This window comes from Aulonocara sp. 'chitande type north' Nkhata Bay, linkage group LG23 (genome assembly GCF_057382095.1).
Source record: "Aulonocara sp. 'chitande type north' Nkhata Bay isolate Kocher_YH1m ecotype deep benthic linkage group LG23, A_spYH_male_GT1.1, whole genome shotgun sequence".
Lineage (NCBI taxonomy): Eukaryota > Metazoa > Chordata > Actinopteri > Cichliformes > Cichlidae > Aulonocara > Aulonocara sp. 'chitande type north' Nkhata Bay.
The window spans coordinates 18,110,379-18,138,026 of record NC_141365.1 but is presented as its reverse complement, the minus strand read 5'-3'; the positions used below and the strand labels follow the sequence as shown (position 1 = coordinate 18,138,026).

Below are 27,648 nucleotides of genomic sequence, written 5' to 3'. Positions count from 1 at the left end.
TGTAATGACAGAAAACAGCAACGTGTCTGCTGTTGTCACTCCGTTATAATCTAATCTAATCAAATGTAATCTCATACAATCAAATCTAATCGAATACAATCTAATAAACACAATCATTAGCTGGTATCTTTTTCTCGTTGATGCTTGTGCTGAGGTGGCTTGCAGCCGCTGATGTGTTTCTAAGATACATAGTAAACAAACAGGGGGAAACAAATAAAAACAAATAGAGCAGAGGCCAAGCAATGTCCTGCAGAGTTTCCATAGTGACTAGTTAAGCATGTTCGTTGCCAGAACCTTTTTCAACCTGATTTGCATTGCAAGCAGCAAATCTCTGGGTGCAGTGGCTTCACTGTGCTTGCATATAAGGTGTGTGTGTGTGTGCGCGCGCGTGCGTGTGTGCATGTGTGTGTGTGCGTGCACGCGGGAATGACTGATGCCTCAGCCAGGCAAAGAAGGAAGGTTTAGTTGGAACTTCATGGTTAGTCTGCCGAGAAAAAGCTCCTGTCGTTCCCAACATCTTTAGTTTGATTGGCTTTTTGCTACTGTCTGTTTTTCAGATTCACATATTTTGCTCTGTTAAATTGCTCCGCCATGTGAACTGCATGCATGAACAGATTTGTTGTTCCATATGCACATTTTATATGAATTCTTATTAACACTGATTTATCGTTTGGCAACACTAGAGGAATCAGCATTATTGCGGAACCACTCTGACTCTGCAAACTGACAGGCTGACAGACAAGCAGGTTAACACTCTCCTTTCAATCCTGTCATCACGGCACTGGGAGCACAGGAAATTCAGAAATACTTAGTCGTAGCTTCCAGGGTCTTAAAATCAAACCAAACACCATAAAGAAGTGGGACAGCTGTTGATTTCTTTTTAAATTGATAGCAGTTGCAAATCAAGTTCCATTAACGTTTTAAATGAAAGTGAAAGCAAGAGATTTGGTTCAGTGTGTGTGCTGTTTCCCTTCATTCATATTTAAAAAGTTTGCAGTTAGAGGAAGTTCAGATTGCTTCACATCCACAACCAGCATTGAACATATCATTTGATCATAGATCAAATTATTCTATTATATAGTATCTTAGTTTTAGCTGCAAATCTCACTAGCATGAGAAAATGTTTTTGATCAAATAATGAATATTTTACATGTGTTCTTTTATCTCTTACATATGTGGACATGTCATGTTTTCCAAGGGGCAAAACCCCACACTGTTCTATACCTTTTTCTGTTTCTGTTGCAACATGTTTATGAATTATTTTGTCTGTTGCTTAACATTAGCTTAAAAAACATAATTACTTAGAATCTTTTAAACAAGGATCAGTATACTGGATTCATTAAAAATTAAGAAAATCTAATTATTGATTTATAGAATAAATTAAAAATAATATTGAAATCTGGACTTTTCAGTCTCCAAAAGTTGTTTTGGTTTCTTGAAATCATCCTTACAGTGCAGATGCCCCTCTGTCACCCAACAGACGGTTTTTGAAGCTATTTACTCTTAAGTTTCATTATTCATGATTACTTATTGCAAGTAGCTCGAATTATGGCGTCAGGTTACCCTCCAGCCAATTGGAACACTACCTCATGAATAATGCAAATTTGCATATGCCATATCTTTGATGTAATAATTTCACCTGGAGATGTAAAAGCGGATGTTCATGGACTAGACTATGATCTTGAATAGAGAGTGCAACAACTTGCAAGCAGCACTGGAGAGATTGTTTTAAGCTGCCTAACAATCAACAAAGCTACACTTCTGTCCTGCGCTGATTACCTCTGGCTATTGGAGTTAGGTATGCATTTGAAATGGGTGGCAGAGAGGGCAGAAGTCCTACTTGGTGACACTACTGCATGCGCAAGAAGAGGAGATAGTTGAAGTGCTTCAGATAGCCTCCTGCGCATGCAATGCCTCAAGTTTCCAACGGAGAAACATAATAGAGAAAAGATAAAAACAGTAGTACTGAGAATGGGTGGAAAGAGACTGAGACCAAGGAAGTAACAACACCTGAGAACATCTAAAAGTAGCTAGAGAGGGAAAATGAAAGGTGGATTAGATCTAACAAGACACAAATAATAGTGGAAGAGCGATACCTTGCTTATTTATAAAATCTGTTCCTTGATTCAGACTCGATCTATCCAAAACATCCCATGTTTCTATCCTCTCTTTAAAACGTGCCTTCTATCTTTAGCTGCCATCACTGTCCTAAATAGACTTCCTCTCTATTTCTTCCCTCTACACACACACACACACACCCACACACACACACACACACACACACACACACACACACACACACATACAGATACACATACACAGACACACACACCTACACACAGATACGCTGAACAGAAAAGCAGCTATTAAGATATCTCGTACATCCCCGGTGCAGCTTTTATCTAAAAAGCATGGAATGACCACATATAAATCCATTCCACATGCTTTTTTAAGTCAGGAATGAGCAGACTGTCCAAGCTTGAGGATCAAACCTCATCAGCAATTTGTTCCTACCAGACCCAGCCAGGCTCCACCATCAGCCAGCAGGCCACAGCCAGGCTCCACCATCAGCCAGCAGACCCAGCCAGGCTCCACCATCAGCCAGCAGGCCACAGCCAGGCTCCACCATCAGCCAGCAGGCCACAGCCAGGCTCAGCAGGCCACAGCCAGGCTCCACCATCAGCCAGCAGGCCACAGCCAGGCTCCACCATCAGCCAGCAGGCCACAGCCAGGCTCCACCATCAGCCAGCAGGCCACAGCCAGGCTCCACCATCAGCCAGTAGGCCACAGCCAGGCTCCACCATCAGCCAGCAGGCCACAGCCAGGCTCCACCATCAGCCAGCAGGCCACAGCCAGGCTCCACCATCAGCCAGCAGGCCACAGCCAGGCTCCACCATCAGCCAGCAGGCCACAGCCAGGCTCCACCATCAGCCAGTAGGCCACAGCCAGGCTCCACCATCAGCCAGCAGGCCACAGCCAGCAGACCCAGCCAGGCTCCACCATCAGCCAGCAGGCCACAGCCAGGCTCCACCATCAGCCAGCAGGCCTAGCCAGGCGCCATCATCAGAAATTCCGCTTCCGGGTCCTTCGTGGTGGCCGCCTCGTGCTCTCGCTTCAGTATGCCACCCAAGAAAGGCCCAACACCAGAGGAGGTTGAGGACATTAAAACCTCCCTCGGAGCGCTGTGCGGAGACGTGGCCGCAGTCAGGGCACAGCAGGAGCTGCTTCTGGGGCTTCTGGAGGAGGTAAAACAGCTACGCCTCCAAAATGCCGAGAAGGACAGACGGATCATGGATCTCGAGCGGCGGGTGGATGAGCTGGAGCAGTACACCCGTACGAACGACGTGGTCATCAGCGGTATTAAAATCAAGCCGCGCTCGTACGCGCGCGCGGTGGCCGGGAACGTCGGGGAGCCCAGCGACGAGGAGACCCGCTCGGTGGAGCAACAGGTGGCGTCCTTCCTCCAAAGCAAGGGGATAGAGATGGACCTGGAGCACATAGAAGCATGTCACTCACTGCCCAGGAGGAGTGACAGACCGCCGGCCGTCGTTATGAGATTTGTCAATCGGAAGAACAAGGTCGCACTGCTGAAACAAGGACGCAAACTGAAAGGCACGGACGTTTTCATTAATGAGCATCTGACACGAAAAAACGCAGACATCGCGAGGAAGGCAAGGCAACTGAAGAAGAACGGTAAAATACAACATACATGGGTAACAAACTGTAAGATTTTCATTAAGCTAAACGGGACACCAGAAGAGGCAAAAGTACTGATAGTGAGGAACATGGAGGATCTGGACAAGTATAACTGACACCAATGTATCAATTACACCAGGAAATGACATGGACACGTTGAAATTAGTTCTTCAACAGAAAGTAATTGATCTAGATTGTGAATATAAGGAGCATAATATAATAGATCCAGAAATAGATTCTGAAAGTAACTTTCTCTCTTCTTTTGTTAAAAATTGTAATTATTTCACTCAGGAACAATATGAAAAAGAAATTAACCTAGACGGGAAGCTCTCATTAATTCACTTTAACAGCAGAAGTATGTACTCTAATTTTGATTTCATTAAGGACTATTTGCAACAATTTTCTCGCCCCTTTAGTGTTATAGCCATCACTGAAACTTGGTTCAATGTCGATAAAGGAATAGATTTTTGTTTGAATGGATATGATTTAAAATACATGAATAGATTAAATAAGGCGGGCGGCGGGGTTGCTATATATGTTCATAACTCTATAAAATCTAATGGTGTAACAACTATGTCTATGGCTATTGATGGAATTTTGGAATGTTTGACTATTGAGATTATGAATGAAAAAAAGAGAAATGTTATAATAAGTTGCATATATCGGACACCCAGTTCAAGTATTGACACTTTTAATGAATGGATAGAAAAAACGTTTGCTTCGGTGAACCAAAAATTACTATTTATCTGTGGTGATTTTAACATTGATTTGCTAAATCCAACAAGGTTAAAAGCCATTGATGACTTTACTGACACAATGTACAGCTTATCACTATATCCAACAATAACAAAGCCAAGCAGAATAACATCACATAGCGCCACTATTATTGACAATATTTTTACTAATGTCATGGATTTCCAAATTAATAGTGGCCTGCTTGTCTGTGATATAACTGACCACTTACCAGTTTTTACTTTGTGTGACTGTGATTTAAAAAAAATAGATACCAAGATCATGATAGCAAAGCGAACAATAAATGAAGAAGCAATTCATGCCTTCAATTTCGATTTAGCACAACAAGATTGGAGTTCGGTGTATGAAGAGTCAGATGTGGACAAGGCTTATGATAATTTTCTAGATATTTTTACTATGTGGTACAATAAACATTGTCCTGTAAACGAACACATGACAAAGAAAAAAAAGATAAAAAGTCCTTGGCTCACAAAAGGAATTATTAATGCTTGCAAAAAGAAAAACAATCTGTATAAACAGTTTATCAAAGTAAAAACAAAAGAAGTGGAACAAAGATATAAAGCATATAGAAATAAATTGACTGATATTATAAGAACGAGCAAACAACTTTATTATAGAAGAAGATTATATGAAAATAAAAACAATATAAAAGGAACTTGGGATGTGTTAAACAACTTAATTAAACAAGGATCTTCTGGAACATCATATCCTGAATATTTTACTGATGCAAATGGTGAAAATCACAACATGAGTAATATTGTCGATGGGTTCAATAAATTCTTCATAAATGTTGGCCCTGAACTAGCAGCGGACATCCCGTGTCATAAAAATGAAAATATCAGTAATATAAAATCAAATCCCTTTTCACTGTTCTTCTCAGCTACAAATGAGCAAGAAGTAATAAATATCACATTAAAATGTAAAAGTAAGTCTTCAATGGATTATCATGACATAAATATGTCTGTAGTTAAACAGGTTATTCTGAATATTGCTAGTCCCTTAACATATATCTGTAATTTATCATTTCAGTCCGGTTGTTTTCCAAAAAAAAATGAAAATTGCGAAAGTAATACCACTATATAAAAGTAATGACAAACACAGTTTTACCAATTATAGGCCTATTTCTCTACTGCCTCAATTCTCAAAAGTTCTAGAAAAACTTTTTAATTCAAGATTAGAAAAATTCCTTGAAAAACATCAAATAATAAATGTTGGTCAGTATGGTTTCAGAACGCAAAGAACCACTTCAATGGCGATAATTGAGGCAGTAGAAGAAATTACTGATACACTGGATAAAAATAAATATGCAGTTGGTATTTTTGTTGATCTCAAAAAGGCCTTCGACACAATCAATCACTCAATTTTACTGGATAAATTGGAAAGATATGGTATTCGAGGGAAAGCTGGTAACTGGTTAAAAAGTTACCTAACGGGTCGGGAACAATATGTTAGCATAGGGCATTACCATTCAGAGAAACTTGGTATTACATGTGGTGTTCCCCAAGGGTCAGTGTTGGGACCAAAACTTTTCAATGTATACATAAATGATATTTTTGATGTTTCTCAAGTACTTAAACTCATACTGTTCGCAGATGACACCAACATATTTTTCAGTAGCGATGATTATACTGATCTTGTAATGACCGTAAACAGGGAGCTACAATTAATAAAAAAATGGATGGACATAAATAAATTATCATTAAATATAAATAAAACTAAAGCAATGTTTTTTGGTAATTTAAAATATAATATAGAATTACCAATTATCATTGAAGGTGTACCAATTGATAATGTGAGTGAAAACAAATTTTTGGGAGTTATAATTGATAACAAAATTTCATGGAAACCCCACGTCAGACACATAAAAACCAAAATTTCTAGAAGCCTCGCAGTTTTGAACAAAGTGAAACAATTCCTTGATAAAGATGCACTTCGTACTCTGTACTGTACCCTGGTTCTTCCATATCTTACATATTGTGTGGAAGTGTGGGGAAATACATATAAAAATACAACTAATCCATTAGTCACAGTACAGAAACGAGCACTGCGTATTATTCACAAGGCTGGTTATCTAGATCATACTCACAAATTCTTTCTTCAGGCAAAGTTACTTAAATTCCAGGATCTGGTTAATTACAATACATCCATAATTTTTTATAAAGCTTTTACTAAACTTTTACCAGCAAATTTACAAACTAGATTTGAAATTCGAGAAAAGGTTTATAATGTGAGAGGCTTTGGAGAATTCAAATTACCCAGAACTCGAACAACCCGTAAAGGCTTTTGCGTGTCTGTATGTGGTGTGAAAATCTGGAACAGTCTGAGTTTACAATTGAAACAATGCAAAAATATTCATAGATTTAAATTTCTCTACAAACAGTTGGTCTGGTCACAGTATACTCAATGATGGGTTTTAGTGTGCTCTGTAATGTCTGTTCTCTTACCATTGCTGGTATGGATTCCAAAATAAAAAATAAAAAATAAAGTGTGCGTATGTATGTACATATATGTACTTGTGTGTGTAGATATATATGTATGTATATGTATGTGTGTTTGTTACTTGTAGTTATTACTGCCTGTTACCTGTGGTAATGCAATTTATAATTTATATATTCTGTATTCAGTTATGAAGGCTCTAATTGTTGGTTGCGAGCTGCCGCTTAGATGCTTGTATGTGCCCGGGGCTGTTGATGGGTCTGTATGCAATGATGGGCGTAGCTGCGGGAAGTTTATTGTTTTTTTTGTTGATGAGTGAGTATAGGGGTGGGATTTAATAAGTTTTCTTCGTCCCACTCCTTTTTCAGGCAATTTTTGTTTTTTGTTTTGTGTATTTTATGTTCAATATAGGTATTTGTTGTGCCTGAAAATGAATAAATAAATGAAATGAAATGAAATGAAATGAAACCTGATTGGCCACTGCTAGTTTCCCTACCACCATAATTAAACCAGTTCACTTATCTCGGAGCTGCACTCTGCCAGGCAAGTATTTGTTTGATCAATTTCAGCCTTCGATACTTCACAAGTTGGGCAGATTGTTTTTTACTAAGGCTTATACACCACTGTATCTGAAGGAGGTTTGAAACTAATTTTCAGAAAAGTCACAATAGACAAATATAGACCAAATCAATTAATTTGCATGTTTTTTATAATAATTCAAATAATTTATTTATCACCAAATCTTAGATGCCTAATTTATATATATAATATATATTGTATTTGTATATCACAAACATAGGGACACTTTGTATTTTATAGCAGTAAAAAAACCCATAATAAAATGAAATAATGGCAGCATGGTTCTTGTGACCATAAATAGACTGAGTTTGCTGTTGTATGTGCTCAAACTTTATTTCATCAAGAAAAAATTAGATATTAATGCTTTTTTAAAGATGTGATTCAAGTGGGTTTCTTTCTAGGTTGTGCGCACTTTGGTTCTGTTTGATATAAAACACTAAACTAATGAGCCTTACTGGAAATTTGTTAATATCCAATATGTGTCAAGGGACAGGAAACACTTCTAATTAATATATCAAGGCATAATTGTGAAATTCAGATGTATTAAATGCCTTCATTAAATGGAGATTAAAGGTGGATATGACATGAAAATAAATGCTGTATAACTGAGTTAAAATCCTGCAAACGTCATTTTGCTACAGTTACTTCATGAAATGGTAAATGTGTAAACATATAATTTCCACATTAACTAATGAAGGAAACTGTGATATTAACTATGATGTTTTTATTTCTTTACTTTTCTGCACACCTCCTTGATCCCCACAGCACCAGCATTTAGGAATTTATCATGTTTTTTGGATATTTTTGTTCATTTTCTTGGGTTGGATGATAATGTCTCGAAAAGTTTTCGCACATTTGGTCTAAAGACACACGCCTGTTTAAATAAAAGCTTAAAGACGATATTTAGATGAGAGTTTTCATAAATTCTCTCTCAGGAAATCCACACAATGGTGGAAGCGAGTGTGTTCTTCAAAATAAGAACCAGGGGTAAAGAAATCAGTTAAAATCAATATGTACCAACCAGACAAGTTGCAGGGTGCGTACTCCAATATCTTTCTTTTTGTCGGTCTTGTTTCTTTATCTGTCTTTCTTTCTTTTTATCCCTCCATCTCCATAGCTCTTCCTTCTCACCTCGGGTGCAGGCTGTTGCTAAGAAACGAAGCCAGTGTATGTGTTAGATATGCTTTCTTTCTTCTTTTTCAAGTCTCTGTGACGAGTTCGAGACTTTTTCAGTGGGGAATGTCAAAGAAAATCAATCTCTTCCACCCTCCTCAACTTCATTTTACTCTCTCTCCTGATCTGTTCCTGCTCTTTTGCATTCTACCTTCCGTCGCTGGCTTCAGTCTAAATATACACCAAGAAGGCAGCCTGTCTGTGCTGGGTCTTCATGACTGCACAACATGTTGACTTTCTTAACTCGCCAGTGTATTGTGAACATTGCTCAGCTCTCCTTGGATTGTTTTTCATGACATAAGAAAAAGACTATGTAGAGTTTTTTTCTCAGCTATACAATTAAGCAGGATCCCTGGTTCCTGAGACTTTCTCTATCGCACCAGAAACAACTGGTCTGTGGAGCAGTGGGCCTCAGATCTCTAAAACGTTGGTCACTGATGACAATTTCAGATGATGGAAAAACAACCAAGCAAATCCTCTAAATCCAAAATATCAAGCAGCAAATAACCAAATAACTTGATCTCATTATTTTTTCTGAACCTTTCTGATTCATCCCACTGGACTAAACAACTGATTGCCTGTTTATGAGGATTCTTATTTTCCATAATTAGGGCCAAAACAGTCAAATGGAGACAAATTTGAGATTTCTCACATTCATTCTCTCAGCATCTTGTGAAATTATACTTTAGCCACAGCAACCTGAAGCACCCCCACAAGGACCTTGACTTAGTTTAGTCTACTGTTAGCCCAAGGTGAAGGGCAAGACCACCTTGGGTGAAATGAGGGGTAAAGGAACACATTGAGTCTGTCTGCAGAGGGCCAGCACTAATGGAGAATAAATTATGTCAATTAACACTCTCAGCTGGGAAACATTAATCAGCTAATGATGGTTCAGTGACAACCAGAAAAGAGATGGAGGGGAGAAGCTGTATTTGACTGCGTTGAAGAGATGAGATTACAGAGTATTTAGCTCGCTGAAACAAGTGTATATCACAGTCTTAACTTGGAACACAAATTATGAAAATATAACCCTCATGTTAAAGATGGATGTTTAATTATAGATACTTCTTCTTTGTATTTATTTTATAGTGTTTATGCAGATATACTTGCCCTCATTTTTGAGTTTAGTTAATCATAGCATCTTCAGAAAGAATGTCCATCACTTATTATTTCAGAAAGGTTTGTTTTGAAAAGTCAGTAAGTGAATTTATTTAAATATTTGTTTAAATATTGTCTTCACATTTCTTGTATAACTAAGTTAACACAGACCACTTACACTTAATGCATTCGTATGAATATGCCTTCATTAAATATATCACTTTCTCTTTCATAAACTTTAAGTCTCAACCCAACTTCTCTACCTCTGTATTTTAGTGCTTCTCACTCTGCCTCCTCTGTGTTTATGCATCCATAAACACACTGGAAACTTTCCACAAATGCTTACTGTCAGGTGTAGACCTAGAGACAGCACAGTCATGCTTGTCTGTTTATTTTATGCAGCTAGTTTTCGTATAGTTAATGATCTGTAAAATGTAGGTCAGAGTTCCACTGTATTTTGTAGAAGAGGAGGATATATGAACCACTGCTTCTCAAAGAGGGGCTTGTGGACCCATAGGGATTGTTGGGTTAACATAGTCCATAGAGAGGCAGTGTTTGATTACTTTTTAAAATCATATATTCAAAATAACACATACAGTCCCCCTATTTCCTGAGCCTTGGTTTTGCTTCATATGCAGCTGATTAAAAGCTTTCTGTTGGTTGAGAGATGACCGATGGGTGTATGAGACATGTAATCATCACACAAGTTATTTGCAGTCTTTAGCCAGACCAGATCAGACCACAAATACTGGAATGTATGTGAATTTTAATCTAAAATAGAGATTAAACAATAATATCTGCCTGTTTCCACATGGGGTGACGTATCTGCTAACATATCAGGACGTTTTTGCATCCCACACTGTCCTATATGTGTAATAAGGCCAATTAAATTGTTATTTTGCGCATAAATTGATACCATATGTGTATATTTATAGTCAGTCCTCATGCATATAACGTATTTATAGTAACTAGTTATCTGTCCTTTATGTATTACATAATTTATTCACTCTACACCATTGCACAATAAATATGCTAGATTTTGTTTCTGTCACATTGTCAGTATTGTCTGTTGTCTACTCTGTTACCTGAGAGCAAAGGACCAGCCAGAGCCCGATTCATTGTATGTGTACACAGACTTGGTCAGTAAAACTGATTCTGATTTTAATTCGAAATATTTTTATTTTTTTACAGAAATGTTCAAGTCATGCTTATTTCAAGGGTGAAGCATTTTCCGTTTTAGCAGAGAGTCTGGATTTCATTTTTTTTTCCCTCCGTGAGTGTGGCTCAGCTTGCAGGCTTGCATTTACACATGCAAATGCTTTCACAAACAGTCTGTGATTAGAATGTGTCTGGCCACCAGCAAGCACTTGAACTAACTGTGGTAATAATATTCATTCCAGTATTAATATGGCTCCTTAGTCTGAAAAGTGTCAGGAAAAATAAAAGATTTTCATTTCAATTTTGATTCAACAGTCCACCAACTGTCAGAAAAATATCATAAAATCAGTTATAATTTAGCTTTAATCATTTTCAGCGACTCTTAGTTTGTTTAATGCTGGTCTTATTATTAATATGAACTAATAGTAAACCTGCTATTGGTTTACTTATACTAGTAGAAGATATGTCCTTTCTGCTACGGGTTCAATGCTCTGATAGACTAAATAATACGTCAAGGTGAAATGACAAGCTGAGTATTTGAAAATTTGACAACATGAAACTTTGATTGACCAATAAGGTGATTTGCACACTAGACTGTAGACATAAATCATATACTCAGGTTGTTTGCAGGTTTGGCTGCCATGTATATGCATGCTTAAGTATTTCACTGATCACTGCGTGGGTAGCTAGAGAGGAAGGCAACAACAGAAAATCTGATTTTTCAGCATCACTTACAGCTCTTTTGCTTATAGGAAGAGCTGTGAGGGCTTTTACATCCAAAAACATCACAGAAATGAAATGTAAAAGATGAAATCTCATGAACAGATGACACTAAGGAATATAAAGGTCTTAACTGACTGTTTAGGATTTGACAGACTTTTTTTTTTAAAGAAAAGTGGAGTCTTGACTGAAACAATATGTTTACCTGACTGATTCCACTTTCTTATCCTTTTATACTGAGTTTGATGCATCCTTCATCTGGTGGACGCTTAAATTTATGCAAATTCCTCTTCACTCCAGTAAGGTGACAGTTTCAGTCCCTGTTTTGATCCTAGTTGACTTGACAGACTAAAGTTCTGTCTCTTTCTTTTGAGTAGAGAATACGCTGCCTCTCACTGTGATGATACACTCCCATGTCCCTGTGGGATTGGACTCACAGGGCCTGATACACTGCAATTCACCCCCCACTCCCTCCCCAAAAGGCAGGAATTGTCAGTTTTCTTCAAGAGATAGAGGAGCTCTATCGGTAGGAGGTAATATAAAGTACGTATTCAATATCATGATCACATGGAATAAAAAAACATCTTTACTTGACGATTGTTTTATATGAATAAATGAATGAATACTTCTGCTATCCTTCATATTCGAATAGTAAGAAGAAAATGTGAGTAATATAGTTGTTTGTTCCTCCCTCTGTGCTCGCAGATTAACTTTGAAAATTGCGTCTCTAAACAAGCTTATAGTCAATGTACTCCCACTGTGTTAGACTGTATTAGATTAAATAAATAAGGATTTAAAAGCAGATCAAGTTTTTAAAAAAATACCGGCGTTTTAATTCTCACAGGTTAGATTTAAACATCTGTTGAATTCACTTTATAAATGAAACCCCCAGCCTTCGTTTTTCAGTAATTATTCTGCATCTACTGAAGCATAAAAAGGAGGTTTTAGAGGAGGAGAGAAAACAATAAAATCCACTTAAGAATAGCTCTTTTGCACAAACATTGTAGTCCCCTCAGATGGTCGAAACATGTTTATTATTGTCATTCACAGAAGCCCCAACGAGTTTAGTATGCACTATATCACATGCTCTCGCATTATTATTTTTTCTTTTGTTCTCGCCACTTTTGCCCCTGTTAAATATAAATAAATAAATAAATAAATAAATACTGTAATTGAAACAAAAAGGACCAATCTGTCTTTTTCCACACATACAGTGGGGATGTTTGTGAGACAGTCTTCCATAGTAGAAGGAAATTTAGAGATAGCAACCACTGACTTGTTGTACATCTTTTATTAGAGAGACCACAGTTAGATCTTGTTTCTTAATCTATCAAGGCAGAGAATTGGAAAGAGATTTGTTAGTTTTGTAGCTAAAACTTGAGGCTTTTTTGTGACAAGACTACACTTGAGCTGTACTTGTTTAAAAAGAAAGAAAAGTCTGCAGCCCTGTCTTTCCACCTGTTCATTTGCCATTTGCTCTGTGTTCATCCAGCGCCTAATTACACAAACAGAGGTGAAATTTCCAAGTATTTAATGGTTCTCATTGAGGGGCTGGCCAGTGTGCTGCTGGATGGTTCACAGTGAACGGACATCAGGCTCTAATGAGGCACAAAGAGAATGGAAGGGGTTTGTCTGGACTAATTTCATTAGTGTCCTCCTGTCCCCGGTCATTGTAGTTAGAGATAAAAAGAACATCACCGATCGTGGCTCAAGAGTTGGGAGTTCGCCTTGTAATCGGAAGGTTGCCGGTTCGAGCCCCGGCTTGGACAGTCTCGGTCGTTGTGTCCTTGGGCAAAACACTTCACCCGTTGCCTACTGGTGGTGGTCAGAGGGCCCGGTGGCGCCAGTGTCCGGCAGCCTCGCCTCTGTCAGTGCGCCCCAGGGTGGCTGTGATGTGATGTATATGTTATTCCCACACTTATTTATGATACTCGACACCAGCAATGATATCTCCCTGTTGATTATAATAATCAGACTCTCTGGCTCCATGCCGTAGACCGCAAACCTCACTGACAACATGTCCCACTCTAAGTAGCTGAAGGAAAACAGATGTGTTAGTAAAATATTGTGATGATAAAACTCAACTGTAGTTACTATCTTTCATGAACACTCGTGATTGGATTGTTGTTATTTACGCTAATAGTATCGCTACTGTGACTGGGAGGCCCAATGAGAAACAACTTAAAGAATTTTATTCTTTTTTTGTGTGATGAATGTTAAATTTAAGGAGAAATTTAAAGGGAAAAAAACATCCTATGGATTCATATATGTCATCTGGTTTGCTTTTAAAGTGCTTAAAAAACCCTACATTGTTGTTTAATTTAGTTAGAAATGCAAAATAATGAACGCATTACGGGTAATTATAGAGTCTCTGGTTTCACCCACCTTGTTGTAGTTGCTATGCACTGTTGACAGTCAATGCAATGCAGGCAATATTGTCTCGCAGTATGGATTAAAAAATATATTTTAATTTTTTTTATTATATTAGTTACACATAATTTAGGCGACTTCATTTTAAGTACAAATTATAAATGCAGTAAAGCGGGCAGCAGCTGCTGCTAGGTGATTTGTTGATGACTCATTGATGCCAAAATGGTACCCAGAACACTTAACTGATAGATCAGCATTAAACAGAGTTAAATGCTGCTGCTGTTTTATTCCACAGATATTTATCTAAATATAATTTAAGAAAGTGAGGTAAACCCAGCACTTTGCAGCTGAAAGAAGGCCTCGTTCCTTCTCTCTATTTCACCTTCCATCGCTCACACACACTCTCTCTCTTCTTCTCTCAAGGTGCCATTAAAGAAATCCCCAATTACTCCTAATAATGATGTAATGAAGCACGGCTGACGTGCCAGCGAGCTTTAATTAAGTTATTAATTAGCTGAATAATGGGGTTTTTATTCACCGGGACAGAAGCCACAGACTCCCACGGCAAAAGAGAGAAAGCGAGAGAGACACAGTCGAAAAGAGCGACAGTGAAACCGAGAGGACTGTGTGGGTGACCACGTGATATTACGTCCAGAAAGAAAAACAAAGTAATTTGAAGATATCTTCTAAATTGTAAATAACAATTTTTTAATATAAATCCTGCACATATAATTTGAAAGGAACACACAAATTAGTCGTGCCACGGATGCATTTTTCCCTCCAGTTTCAGCACCGTATCACAGCCCCTTAAAAATGTTATGGTAATATTTTCACCTTATTTAGTCCCCGTGCACCACTGCCAGAGGCCAGTTTAACCTTCTCACATGTTGTGGTGAGTTCAGGTCATAGATGGCAGGCTGACAAAAAGACATCCAAGCAATACATAATTACCTGGATATGAATAATCCGAGGTGACCCCGGAGACTGCAAAGGTGCACTGTCGGTTGATCCAATTAACTTTAAACCAAGGCCCTTAATTTATCTGCAAATGGCTGTGCTTCTCCAGGGAGGCTGATAATGTCAGGCTTCTAATTCACAAAACAGCTCTTTAGTACTTTCTCTGAGTGTAGTGGTTTGGTTTATTTTATTTTCCTCTCCACACCAACCACGCGTGGTGTGCGAGACTGTGTAATAATGCACGCACACAGGACCATTTGTAAGCCACTCACACACTTCTCTGCTTTGTTTGCTTCTCTTGTTTTGCATGTATGTCTTATTTACATGTAACTCCTAAAAAAATGAAAGATTTGGGGGTTAAAGTTGGTGAACATCAATGTTTACATACATACTCAAATCAGTTAGGTGCCTCAGACTAGTATGCAGGAGTAGTAGTTGCAAGATTTATTTTGGATGCATTATAAATACCTGGGTTGCATGGTTAAGATAAGGAAGAGATTCTGTTCACTGCAAATACACTTTGCCTATTTTACGATTACATTTTAGTTGCTCTTTGCAATACTTGTCTTTTTTCCCAGCTCTTAAACAACTTCACTGTTCAAACAAATAATGCGGTAAATATATATTGCACTCACGAAGAGAAATGGCAGATTTCTGTAAGTATTACCTGCAGTTTGCTCTGTGATTGGTGTAGGAGAAACTTGTGTACACCATGTCAGTGCCCAGGGGCGCATGGTCTTGAAGCCCGTGTAAGCATTTTTCTTTCGTTTCTAACGCCAACAGTTTTGTATTTTTTTGTAATACAGAGAAAACTTTCAGGTTATAGTGTCTTATAAAATACGTAAGTGCTCGTCTTTTATTTTTTTAAAGTGTCAGTGTGTATTTTCATATCAAGTGTGAAGTCTTTCTGTACTACATTATCACAAACAGTTGGCCACATTTATATTCCAAATGCTTTTTTATTCATAATGAAATCCTCAGCAATTTGGTCATACTGTATTTTCATGTTCACCAATTTCAAACATCATTGATAACATTTTAACCTCATGCATTTAAATGAATCCTATGCATGGTGGGTCCTTGAGTAAAGGCAGCTCTTAAGCTACAAGTGCTTACAATGCCCTCCTCAAAGCCTGTTTGGTTATCACTGAATGGGAAAGCTAATAGGAGGCAAAATGACCGGCTTTAATAGAGATTTAGAGATTCCTACATCTCTTCCTGCCTGCTTCCATCCACTGTCTGGCTGTGTTTTCTGACCTTGGTGTGTGAAGCAAGGTCACACCACTGCAGTGACCTAATACTGTGGTTAGACTAGCAGCCTTCTATGAGTTTGTGTGCAATAACGCTGTGCATAAATGAAGGGAAACCTCTTCTTCACTTTCTCCCCATTCAGTCTTCTGTCATGTCTCAGACATATTTTTTTTCCTTCCATCTCTTTTGTCCTCCTTTCCTTTGCTTTCCCATATATTGTCTTAGCTATCAGCCAATCCACCAATGAGTCTTATTCTTCAATAAGTGGAGGCGATCCCAGCCTGCTGGGGAAAGCGGATGGAAGCCGAGTGAATACAGAAAGCCCTTTTATCTCTTTCTCTCTTTATTTTCTCTCTCCCTCATGTTTCTATTCCCTCACTCCCTCTCTTTATCTCTTCGCTACTCTCTCCCACTCTTTGTCTGTGTCTCAGGAGATTGCTCTGAAAGCCGGGTGCATGCAGAACTATGGCTCGTCCTATGGCTGTGTAAGCTAACAGAATTATCAACTTGGCTCCATGACTATGGTGCCAGTTTGACTCACCTTCACCTTTTTGCTTTGTACACTATGCAGCCACTGCCAGACTACAGTGCTGGCCTTGGCTGGACAAATACAGAGATCTGGCTGTGGAAGAGAAGCCTGGGGTCTATGGAATAAAGATGTATTAGGTGCTTGAGCCTATACTATTCACTCAGGCCTCAGGATATAATCCAGCTTGACTTCCAATAAAATGGTAGAGCTTTAGGCAGATAATACAATGGATTTATTGATTAGATACCCATGGGAGGTTGGAGGGTATCACATGTGTTATATACTGTTATATTAAACCAATACCTGTGAGGAAATCATGTGAAAATAACCCTAACTTATAAAGTTCCTTTAAAGTTACCTTTATGTTAAATAGAGAAACACATATGTCAGAAAGAAACAACAAAAGTTTTGTCTGTGCAAAATTTAACGTAAACTTTAAACAGATTTATCTGCAAATAATCAGGTATCTGAAGAGGTTTCAGCTTAACTGTAGACTTAACCAGAACTAAAATAGTGTTTTCTTCATCTTTTCATTCCTTTTATCACCATTTCTTTACCAAAGTGCATCATAACCAGGACATATTTATATACTATCATAATTTAAAATACCCTAAGCTGCACTCACCCTTCACTTAAGACAATGAATTTGGTCTCTTGTCAGTGTTTTCAATATATATCCAAAAAAGTACAGGCAGTTACCAGTTTTCAGTTTTGCTACATCTCTATGATATTGTTTATGTTTGGTGTGGGCTGAATGTTGTTTCCTCTTATTTCAACTAACTGATGCCACATTAAATCTAATGTAAGTCAAATGTGCAAATGTTACTGGATTAAAAGGGTCAGATAAACAATCTAAAGGAAATGAGAATTAATTACACGATATAAAGGCTCCTCTGTCACACCCAACAAACACAATCAAACCGATGAAGATTTATTCTCCAGAGAAAATGTAAATGATCTTTTGCAAACAGTACACAGTTGTTACTTTACATCCCTGTTTCTACAGTGTGAATTGAAGTGATTTGTTCCACATCCTGTATCTCATGCATTTGCTTCAACGTAATGAATGGGCAGCTCTTAATCCAAGTCTAAATTAGTCTGATCAGATTAGCACTGAGTTAATTAATACAAACCCAACACTGGATTGATGTGTTAAACCCACTTTTCTTAATAAACTCATAGTAAGATCTTTTAAGATGTTACCTGTCTTGTGAAAAAATTTATATTTTTTTAACTCACAGCTGTTTCCTAACAGTATTATCAAACGGATGGTGGAACACGGATCTTTACATTCTAGTCAAGTAGATATAATTCAGTATGAAGTATCATTTTTATTATTTACATTTTTTATATATTTTTAAATTATTAGGTAACAGACATACATTTATATCTGGCATGATAAAAACATCTCTATATCTGCTGTGCATCTTCATGTCTCGACGCTCTGCTATTCCTATTGTTGCCTATAGATGGTGCACGTTGCCATAATCTCTGCAGCAAATATGCTGCAACTCCACTGCAATTGGATTATATCAGTAGTGGTTTGTCTGGTTGGTCTGGGATGCTGTGTTGATAATAGATTAGTCAGAGCTCTCTCTCTCGCTCTGTGTGTGTGTGTGTGTTATTGACTGTGCTTGGGAATAAAACTATCCGCCAGGCCCTGATAGTCTGTTCTGTTGCATTTTGGTTCAGTTCCACACACGAGTGTCCCATGCCGCAGGGCAACGGCTGTTGTTGCATTGCCCTGAGGGTACGTGTATTTTCTGTGTATTTGCTCTGTGTTTGCTCTGTGTTTGCTCTCTGTGCGTGTGTGTGTGTGGTTGGGCAAGGTTCAGACACAATCTGTTGGCCTACTGGCTTGGCGTTTTGTCTACAGTGAGCCGATGGGAGTTGGATGTTGGAGTTGGATGTTGTTGTTTTCAGTAGCTCACTTCCCCCTATTTTCTCATTATAAAACATAATGTATACATAGAGTATATTTACATACACACGTTCTGGCACCATGCATTAATAAGCAACTACATCCCATAACGAGATAGAACTACTAACACATGAACACCGTCACAGATTTATGCACTGATGAAGAGCTTTTGACCCCACTATCACACAAACAACTCCAGCTGCACAACACACAGTTTACACTCCTTATCTAATAGCTTTAACTGTAGCAGTTTGTTGAGCACAAGCCCCAAAGGGAAAGAAGGACTGTAGGAATGGGACAAAAACAGAAAGCGAAAGATGCATTTCCGATATGAAACTCTTCCCTGTCAGCATATTACCAGCTGCAGTAGAGACACCATACATTTTTCTCTACTTTTGCAATCTGCTGGTTGACTCTCTCTGTCTCTCTCCATATATATATATACAGGTTGGGCCATTTATGTGGATACACCGAAATAACATGGGGATGGTTGGTGATATTAAAGTCCTGTTTGTGGCACATTAGTATATGTGAGGGGGCAAACTCCTCAAGATGGGTGGTGACCATGGTGGCCATTTAGAAGTCGGCCATCTTGGATACAACTTTTGTATTTTCAATAGGAAGAGGGCCATGTGACACATCAAACTTATTGGTAATGTCACAAGAAAAACAATGGTGTGCTTGGTTTCAACGTAACTTTATTCTTTCATGAGTTATTTACAAGTTTCTGACCACTTATAAAATGTGTTCAATGTGCTGCCCATTGTGTTGGATTGTCAATGCAACCCTCTTCTCCCACTCTTCACACACTGATACCAACCATTCCCATTTTATTACAGTGTATCCATATAAATGGCCCACCCTGTATATATACAGGTATGTTGAACTTCATACTTTACTCATGGTTGTGTCCCAAGTTGTGGCCAATGGCAGGAGAGTATAATGAGTTCTGCTCTGCTGCCATTGTTCTTTTTTGTTAGTGACCCATTATGGAGGTCTTTAAAGAATAAAAGGCAATGTACAAATGTAGACCTGTTAGTATTTAGTCATGGAATAATGTCTCCATGTGTGGATAAGGATATTGGATGTAGACTTTCAGACAGAACAATAAATGGTTACAATAATAACCAAAGATTTTGCTGTAATTATAATGTCTAATTTGTCAGGACTAATTATGCAGTCCTAATATGATGTGTAACTTTGTGTTTTTACTATAAGGATCTGTACAATCACTGACCTCTGTTATCTGCATCTCTATGAATTTGTCTAATGTTGGTCAGGATTATGTTTTACATATATATATATATATATATATATATATGTATATATATATATATACATAACATCACTCTCTGTCTATCTCTGTCTCTCCCTCACACACACACAACTTTGTGTGTTCCATATGCACTTTTAAATGATGAATGAAGTTTCACACAATGAGCAAAGAACGGATTTCAGTCTCTGTATGCTTCATGATGGAGACTGTGAGACCCAAAGTAAGACAGACATGAATAAGCTGGGTAAGATAAAAGCATCATTTTTAGGTTGTTCAGTCTGTTTGACAGCTGAAATATGTGATGAACACCATCATTATTTCTGTTCTCAGGTAAAGCATTAGATTAGGTAATAGAACGAAGGAAATACAAAGCAAGGTGTTTATCATATTCCCTGTAAGGACCAAAGCTGTTGCATAGACCAATAAAAGAAAGAGAGATTCAGAGGGGAATGTGGTGACTTGAAAGTAAGATAATGAACTGGTAAATAACAACAGAATGGAGACTCCAAATTAAAGTTTCATAAGGGGAGACTTATCTGCACTGAACTACTGGATGGTAGGAATAGAGAATTTTGTAAGATTTTGCTGTTGCACAATTAAACAGTATGACTCTCTACTGGGATAAGTAATGTGAAAAATTTTGTTCTGCTGTGATAACCTAGAAAGTTAAAAGTTATACATAAGTTTGTGACTATTTTATCTCACATTGTGTTACTTCTGATTCACCTTTTTTCATACACAACAATTTCCCCACACACATACAGTGATCTCGTCTTCGCTCTGTACATGTCACCTAATTTATGATAAAGGACAGATTGCCATTTGTCTGAAAGCTTTTTATGACTGTACAGGCCTTGTTATAGTACCACGCCATCTATTATCTGATAGAGGTCTGTGTCCATGTACTTGTGTGTGTGTGTGTGTGTGCGTGTAGAAGAGCATGAGAGAGAGAGAGAAATCCTGGACTCACGCTGCAGCACTATAACAGGGCCTCTGCTCAGGAGGCGTTATTTATGCATTGACCACTCTGTGAAACCCCACTCTCTATGCCCGATTCATTATCCTAAGAGAGACACAGAAGAGGTGAGGAGAGAGAAGGAAAAGCCCAAAGGCAGCCTTCTCCTCTCCTTCCTGTGCTCTTCTTTTCTCCCCTCTCTCCCCTCATTCTCTGCATCACACAGATCTCCCCCAAGCAGCTGATGTGAGTATGTGGTGCTAGCACATCAGGCTTTTATTGTGATTGAGTCAGCTGCTTACTAGGAATGAAGCAGGGTCTGTTGTCTTTGTCTTGCAGACAGGCAGATAGCTCACTCCTCAGGTGCTTTACCTTCATTGAGGAAAGTACATATCATTGTAGTTCAGTAACATGCAGATTCGCTGTACATGTACAGCAGAGTTGGTGGTACTGGAGGTATTAGCTGGAGCTAAGATCTTAGAAGCAGTGTTAGCATTAAGAGACATGCATAAAATTATTAGTAGTAGTATTGATAGTATTACCATGAGATGTAATAGAAATGTAATTTTCTCTCCCCCTCCTGATGTTAAGGCTTAACATAATTATAATATAATTACAGTAATAATACTACCACCCACCCACACCCACCCACACACACACACACACACACACACACACACACACACACACACACACACACACACACACAAATTCACATTCTGCTCACTCGTCCCTGTTCCCAGCTCAGGGCCATCTGTCCAGGGTTAGGAGTGGTGTTAAACGCCAAGATGTCCTTGCTGTGTGTCCAATCACTTTTCTCTATCACTAACTCCTTATTTCCCTCTTCTACTCTGTGCATTTCTCTTTGTTTCTATCCTAGAAATCCAAATAATTTACATTGTCTTTTTTCTCTCCCTCTCCAACCTGCCCCTATTTCTCCATGCATCTCTAACCTCTCTCCACTTCTTTGGCTGTGGGGAGAGAGAGGTAGAGAGAAAAGAGGAAACGTGATTGAACATTTACAACTATCCTGAAAATCTCATTGCAGAGGTCTCGTCACTGTGACAGCTTTTATTGCATTTTACCAGGAACCTTCAGACAGGAGGGCTAACTTTATCTCTTTGGACAGATGCACATACACACCCATGCATACATATCTGTGGGAATAACCTTCTGTGGACATAGACAATACACTTGCATAGTCATACATATATTATAAAAAAAAATGTGTGCATACTGCTATGAGTGCACAGCTTCTCTGAAATATGCATGCAAGCTTGCAAAGGTTTGTTATAAATTGGATTTTGTCAGTATGAAAGCGATATGGTGAGAGAGAGACAGTGAAAGCTAGGACCTAGTTAGGTAAAGTGTTGTGCCAGAGTCTTTGCAGTGACCCCAAAGTGGATGGGGTGGAGGGGGGGGGGGAGAGGAAATAGATTAAAAGTAATATTAATTAAATTCTATTCCATTTGTATAATGGAATACAAAGACAGGAAAAGCAAAATTAAAACATTATGACAACCAGAAAGGATCGAGATGAAAAACTCTCTGTATCCTCTTAGTATGCTTGTACATGATTACCTGATTGTACAATATTTATGTGTGTTCACTTCAATGAATCGCACCTGGATAAGCAGTAGAAAATGGATAGATGCTCACCTGAGTGGCAGGACTGTGGTTTATGATCCTTAGCCATCAGATAGCACTAAAGGAGAAATCTATTGAGGTTGTACATCTGTCTGGAAATGAGTTCTCTGTAGCTGTTAGAGTGAGATGAAGATGGACTTAAAGTGCTTTACATACACTAGCCTTTTGCTCTAACCAACATGATCAAGGATACAGTTTAATCTTAAGATGAAATACAGCAGCACTCTAACAGCTCTGCAATCAGAATCCGGCATCTAGTCCAGCGCTAGTAAAGGAAAAGTAAATGGTAATGCAGTGCATAAAGCAGTAGAGTAGAAATGCACAGTATCGACAGTAAGACCCTAGTTCTTGTAGTCGTTCTGTATTCAATTTCATTAGGTCACTATATTAGCACACTGAGAATTTTAAAAACTCTTAGTTCAAAATCAGTTAATGTTAAAAAGGTTCAAACTAGTAGCATTCATTAAGTCGGCTGAGTTCAGTGTTTTAGAAACTGACTTTTATTTAAAGGAAGTTTGTTCCACTGACCACTTAAAACAATATATCTATCCTGGAATTGTGATGCTGGATCACTGCCACTACTTTCATAGGACAAAAGCTAGTGATTATTCCTCACAACAGTACCACTGCCAATTGTGCAACCATTGATAAGTTTCTTGGATGAGAGTGGACCCATTGACCTGGTTGGTACAGCCTTCATGGTGGGTGTTGGATAGTTGGAATTGAATTAGCTTCAGTTTTAATCTTTGCAGTATCAGTATAGTTGTGATAGCTATGTGCAAAAGAAAACAGAAAGCATTCACAGCAGGAAAAGCTATTCTTAGACTGAAGATGCAGAACCCCAAAAGTTGCAAACAAAAGATCTATTCTCATTTGACATTTTAAGCACTTGACAGAAACTGTGTAAACATCAACTAGGATTTATCACCAAGAATTTGACCAAAAAAGTATAAATGTTTAGTGATTTCCGTGTAGTTATCTGGACCTAGCATGCATTACAGATTTTGTTTGCAGAATCTCTTTCTACCAACAGCAGACAGAGACTGTGTGACAATTTTTAAAATCATACTATGATTGCTCACGTTGGTCATGAGCAACAAAAATGTATGAGTTCATGTATTTATTATGACTTCAAGATGCTACAAATGTCTGCTTTTTTCATAACCACAGAGTACATATTTTGTACTTCAACTGAGGTGCAAAGCACTTGAGAGCCTTGGCCTATTAATATGACCAGCAGAAGGTAATATTAGATCTGCACAGAAGCCAAAATCATTCTGTGATTACGGTTCACCCTGAGGACTGCCAGGTACTTCTCAGCTTGATGCAGATTGCATTACTTAAAACACAGCCTCTGGCCTCTCTTCATTGTACAGTACTTGACATAAAAACCATTCCCCTATTCTGCACACCTTGCTGTGCAGAATAGTCAAGTGATTGCTGCTTAGCATGCACTGTCACACAGTCAAAGTAAAAAGTTTGATATAAGCATTACTTACATGTTATTTTATGCCATCAAGCTATGCGACCGAAGCACTAAGTGTCAGAATAAAACCTTAGCTAATAAGCTATGAGAAATCATGTCCATGCCACTACACGATTCTCTATGGATCAGTTTTTCTCATTTCTTCCTTACATTCATACATTGCTCACAATATAAGCAGACACTATTGTATTTTGAACTACCTTGTATGATTTTGGAAGACAATGAAAAGGAATGTCCTTTCAAAAGTTGTGCAGTTTTATTATGGTTTAAAAGCCCTGTTATTACTTGTATATTCAACCACCTTTCTACCTCCTCAATCCGTTATTACTACATTATTATTTTTCTTTTTTCTGTTGATTTCTTTTCTTTTCTCTCTCCACCTGTTTTGTAAGATTTTAACTCTCTTAACTTTAGCTTTCTCCTTTTTTCATCTGCTTTATTACTTCTTCTTGTCCAGTACAATTCATCATGTTTTAAATGGTGGACATGCCTTCCCACTGGTCTTGCTCCTTTCTTCCAGAAATGGCAAATCGAAGCTTATGCACTTCTTTACCATTGCCATTTTCTTTTCTTTCTTAGAAAAAAAGGCTTTGAATTCAGACCTATACAGTTGCTGGAGCTTGTGAGTCTGGACTTTGCATGCTTCTCATAGATATATATTTTTTTGTCTGTGGGTGCATTAGCTTACTGCTACTGCCAGATTAATTAGCCCTGAACTGGTAACCTGTTTAAGATGTAGCCAACCTCTCATACAATGTGAACTGGGATAAGTCTGAGTCCTGCGACTTAGATAACCATTTAAGATAAAGGCATGAGTGAATGAGCTGGGTGGTCGGTATAGGTCATATACCATATGTCAGAGTTTTTTAATCAACTTATCTGACAAAGACCTATAAGTTCTGCATATCTATATATCTGCTAAAAAATAACGTCTCCCAGTCAATTAATTTCATCACTTTGCTCTTACAAGTTGCAGTGCAGCAAACCCATAAAACTAAAAAGGATGGGGGCATATGTGCACACATGTGTAAAGTATGTGTGTGCATGTGTGCACATCCATATTCCCATATCTGCACATCCATGTGGAGAAAAACGTGCAAACTCCTACCGTGAGACATATGTGCGAGACATGCATGAACCTTTGGACAGATTGGGGTTTTGTTCTGTCATTCTTCTCCAGAGATTCATTTTCCCTCCATCCACTCATTGTGGAGAGAAGGGTTACTCCCTGCCGTTCTCTCTGAGGTAAAGGTAATTAGGTTTGGCATGAGATCTAGAGTCCTTTGGTCTACCTTTTTCCCTGTTCTTTCTCAGTGCTCCCTTCATGTCCCCTGGCCCCAACTGTCTTTTCAAGTCCAAAAATATATCCTCACCATCATGTTACCTCAGACTACTTCTGGTATTTTCCTTCTCTACTCTTTCTCTGCCCCCTTTTTTTCTGCATCATAAATTAATAATCTTATCCCATCTATACACAAATAATCTAAGATTTAATGGTGAAGTTTCTCTTAATGTCTTTTGTTTGTTTGCCAAGAAAAAGAAAACTCTAATTGTTTGTGTCCTATACTATGCTTTCTATTTAATTGTCCCTGTTTGTGTGTGAGGTGAGACAGGTGAATGAAGAGTTTTGCTTTTGCTTAAAAAAACAAGATTATTGTAAACTGTATCACAACATCCGCTGGCAGAAAGTGCCATTCAGTTCAGTTATTTACTTAAAATCTTGTCCAGTTTCACAGTTGCCAGTGTTACTACAGTGAACAGGCAATACGTTTTAAAAATTACATCTTTAGGTATCAAATCCATCAATCCTGTGGTTAGTAGCAGAACAGTGACCGTGAATGAGTACTGCATGGAGGGCTATCCACAATAAACTTAGCCCTCATTTGTAGACTTTTTGAAACTTTAATTAATGCTTGATTTTATTGTTTAACAAAATTAAAGGTCTTAGTGTATCCAGCTTTGTGTTAATTGCCACATTGTAGAGTCAAATGGCTCTTTCCCCAAATGTATCTGTTGGGACTAAACCGGAATGCCCTGAGAGACGCCCATCCATCCCATCTTTTTTCCTGTGTTCTCCTCTGTAGCCCACTGTAAAGGATTTTGTATCAATTAAGCATCAAAGTTGTAAGTGTTCCACAGCAGGGCAAAACAGTGTCTGAATCACTGCCCAAAACCGGGTCCACTGGAGCAGAAAATGCATGCCAGACACACTGTTCAGAAAACAGACCATCGGCTGGATATCTGGACGATGAAAAGTCCTGATCTTCAGCCAGCTCAACTCTACCATTCACTTCAGACTAATGGGGCTCTGCATGTACTAAAGGCTATTTTAGAGTGGAGACTTGTAGCTGATGGTTATTAGCTAACACCAGTATTCACTTGATAAATGTATTAATACATCTAAGGTAGGAGTTTAGGAGGGGTCTAAAGTGACGGGTTAGTATGTCGCCACTACTCATCTGCAGTTTACTTTTTTTTAGCTATGCAACTGGTGATCTATATAGCCTAAGTATAGTTGCATAATGTTGTTGTCTTGTCTTTTATCCATGCAACATTTTTTCTCTGTATTTTAATCATCTTCCAAATAAGCTTAAGGAAGTAAGAATGGCATGCATAGGCCCAAGGTGTAAATATCAGCCTTTTCTGCCATAAGATAGCACTTGTTGGAACAGGAATTTTTCAAGTGTCCACCTGAGGCTTCAACAGTGAGACAGTCCTCACAGAGTCCAATGTAAAAATGCTGACAGCTTCATTAGTCATTATAACAACAAGGCGTGACCCTGAACTGTGTTTTTGGGTCGAATACGGAAACAGCATATACTCTTTATTTTCTTTGCATTATATAAATACATTGCCATTTACAGCTTTGAAAGCAATTGGTGATGTGAAAATCCAAGTATTATATACCAGTCTATCGGTAACATTCAACACCTCATGCATTTTGCAGCAATAGAATTATTTCCATCATCTTTCTGAAATTTCTCAAAGGTCTCTCCCATTTCAAACCACTCAAAGGTTTCAGTTAGAAAATTCAATATGTAGTCCTTGCTCACATTCTTATCCAAAGAAAAGACGATCAGACTTCAAAGTTCTAATTTAGTCACCTGTATAATGTATACAACTATATAGAAGAAAGCTTCCTGTAGCTTTGATATGCAAGCCTAAATTGTAGTTTTTCCACAAGATCTTTTTTAATAGCACATTATAATATTATTTAATAGCACAATATTACAGTTTGACTCTCTTAGTTGACGTATTAAGCAGGTTAAAATGACTTGAATTAAGTGCAACTATTTCTTGACCAATTTGAAAGTAAAAAGAAAGTAGATGTCGAAAAAGAGAGCAGTGCAGCAGGTTGTGGAAGTAAATTTCAATGACAGTAGTGATTTTACACTTACACTAGGTTATTATGATACCACTTGAGATTTTAAACAGTCTTTAATAAATAAATACAATAAATAAATCTATAGTAGATATCACGGAGGCAGGAAGAGGATAGGGTTTAAAAGAGAACCCAACCAGAGAACATTATCCACTCAGCTAGACAAGAGCAGTTCACCTTTATTTCCTAATACCCTCAAACCTCCCAGAAGTAATGAGGTACTTTGAAGAGCGCAAAATGAAATGAATGCAGCATTGAGCA

General features: G+C 38.1%; 2 protein-coding genes across 4 annotated transcripts in view; both read left to right on the top strand.

The window, feature by feature from the left end:
• The window catches only part of nlgn1 (neuroligin 1), a 309,102-nt gene that overhangs the window by 201,350 nt on the left and 80,104 nt on the right, over positions 1-27,648 (top strand). The gene's annotated exons all lie outside the window — the stretch shown is intronic.
• LOC147301514 (uncharacterized) lies at positions 2,880-7,647 on the top strand. The gene has a single exon (XM_086283685.1). It carries the CDS (start codon positions 3,120-3,122, stop codon positions 3,810-3,812), a length of 693 nt encoding a protein of 230 aa, XP_086139811.1. The 5' UTR covers positions 2,880-3,119; the 3' UTR covers positions 3,813-7,647.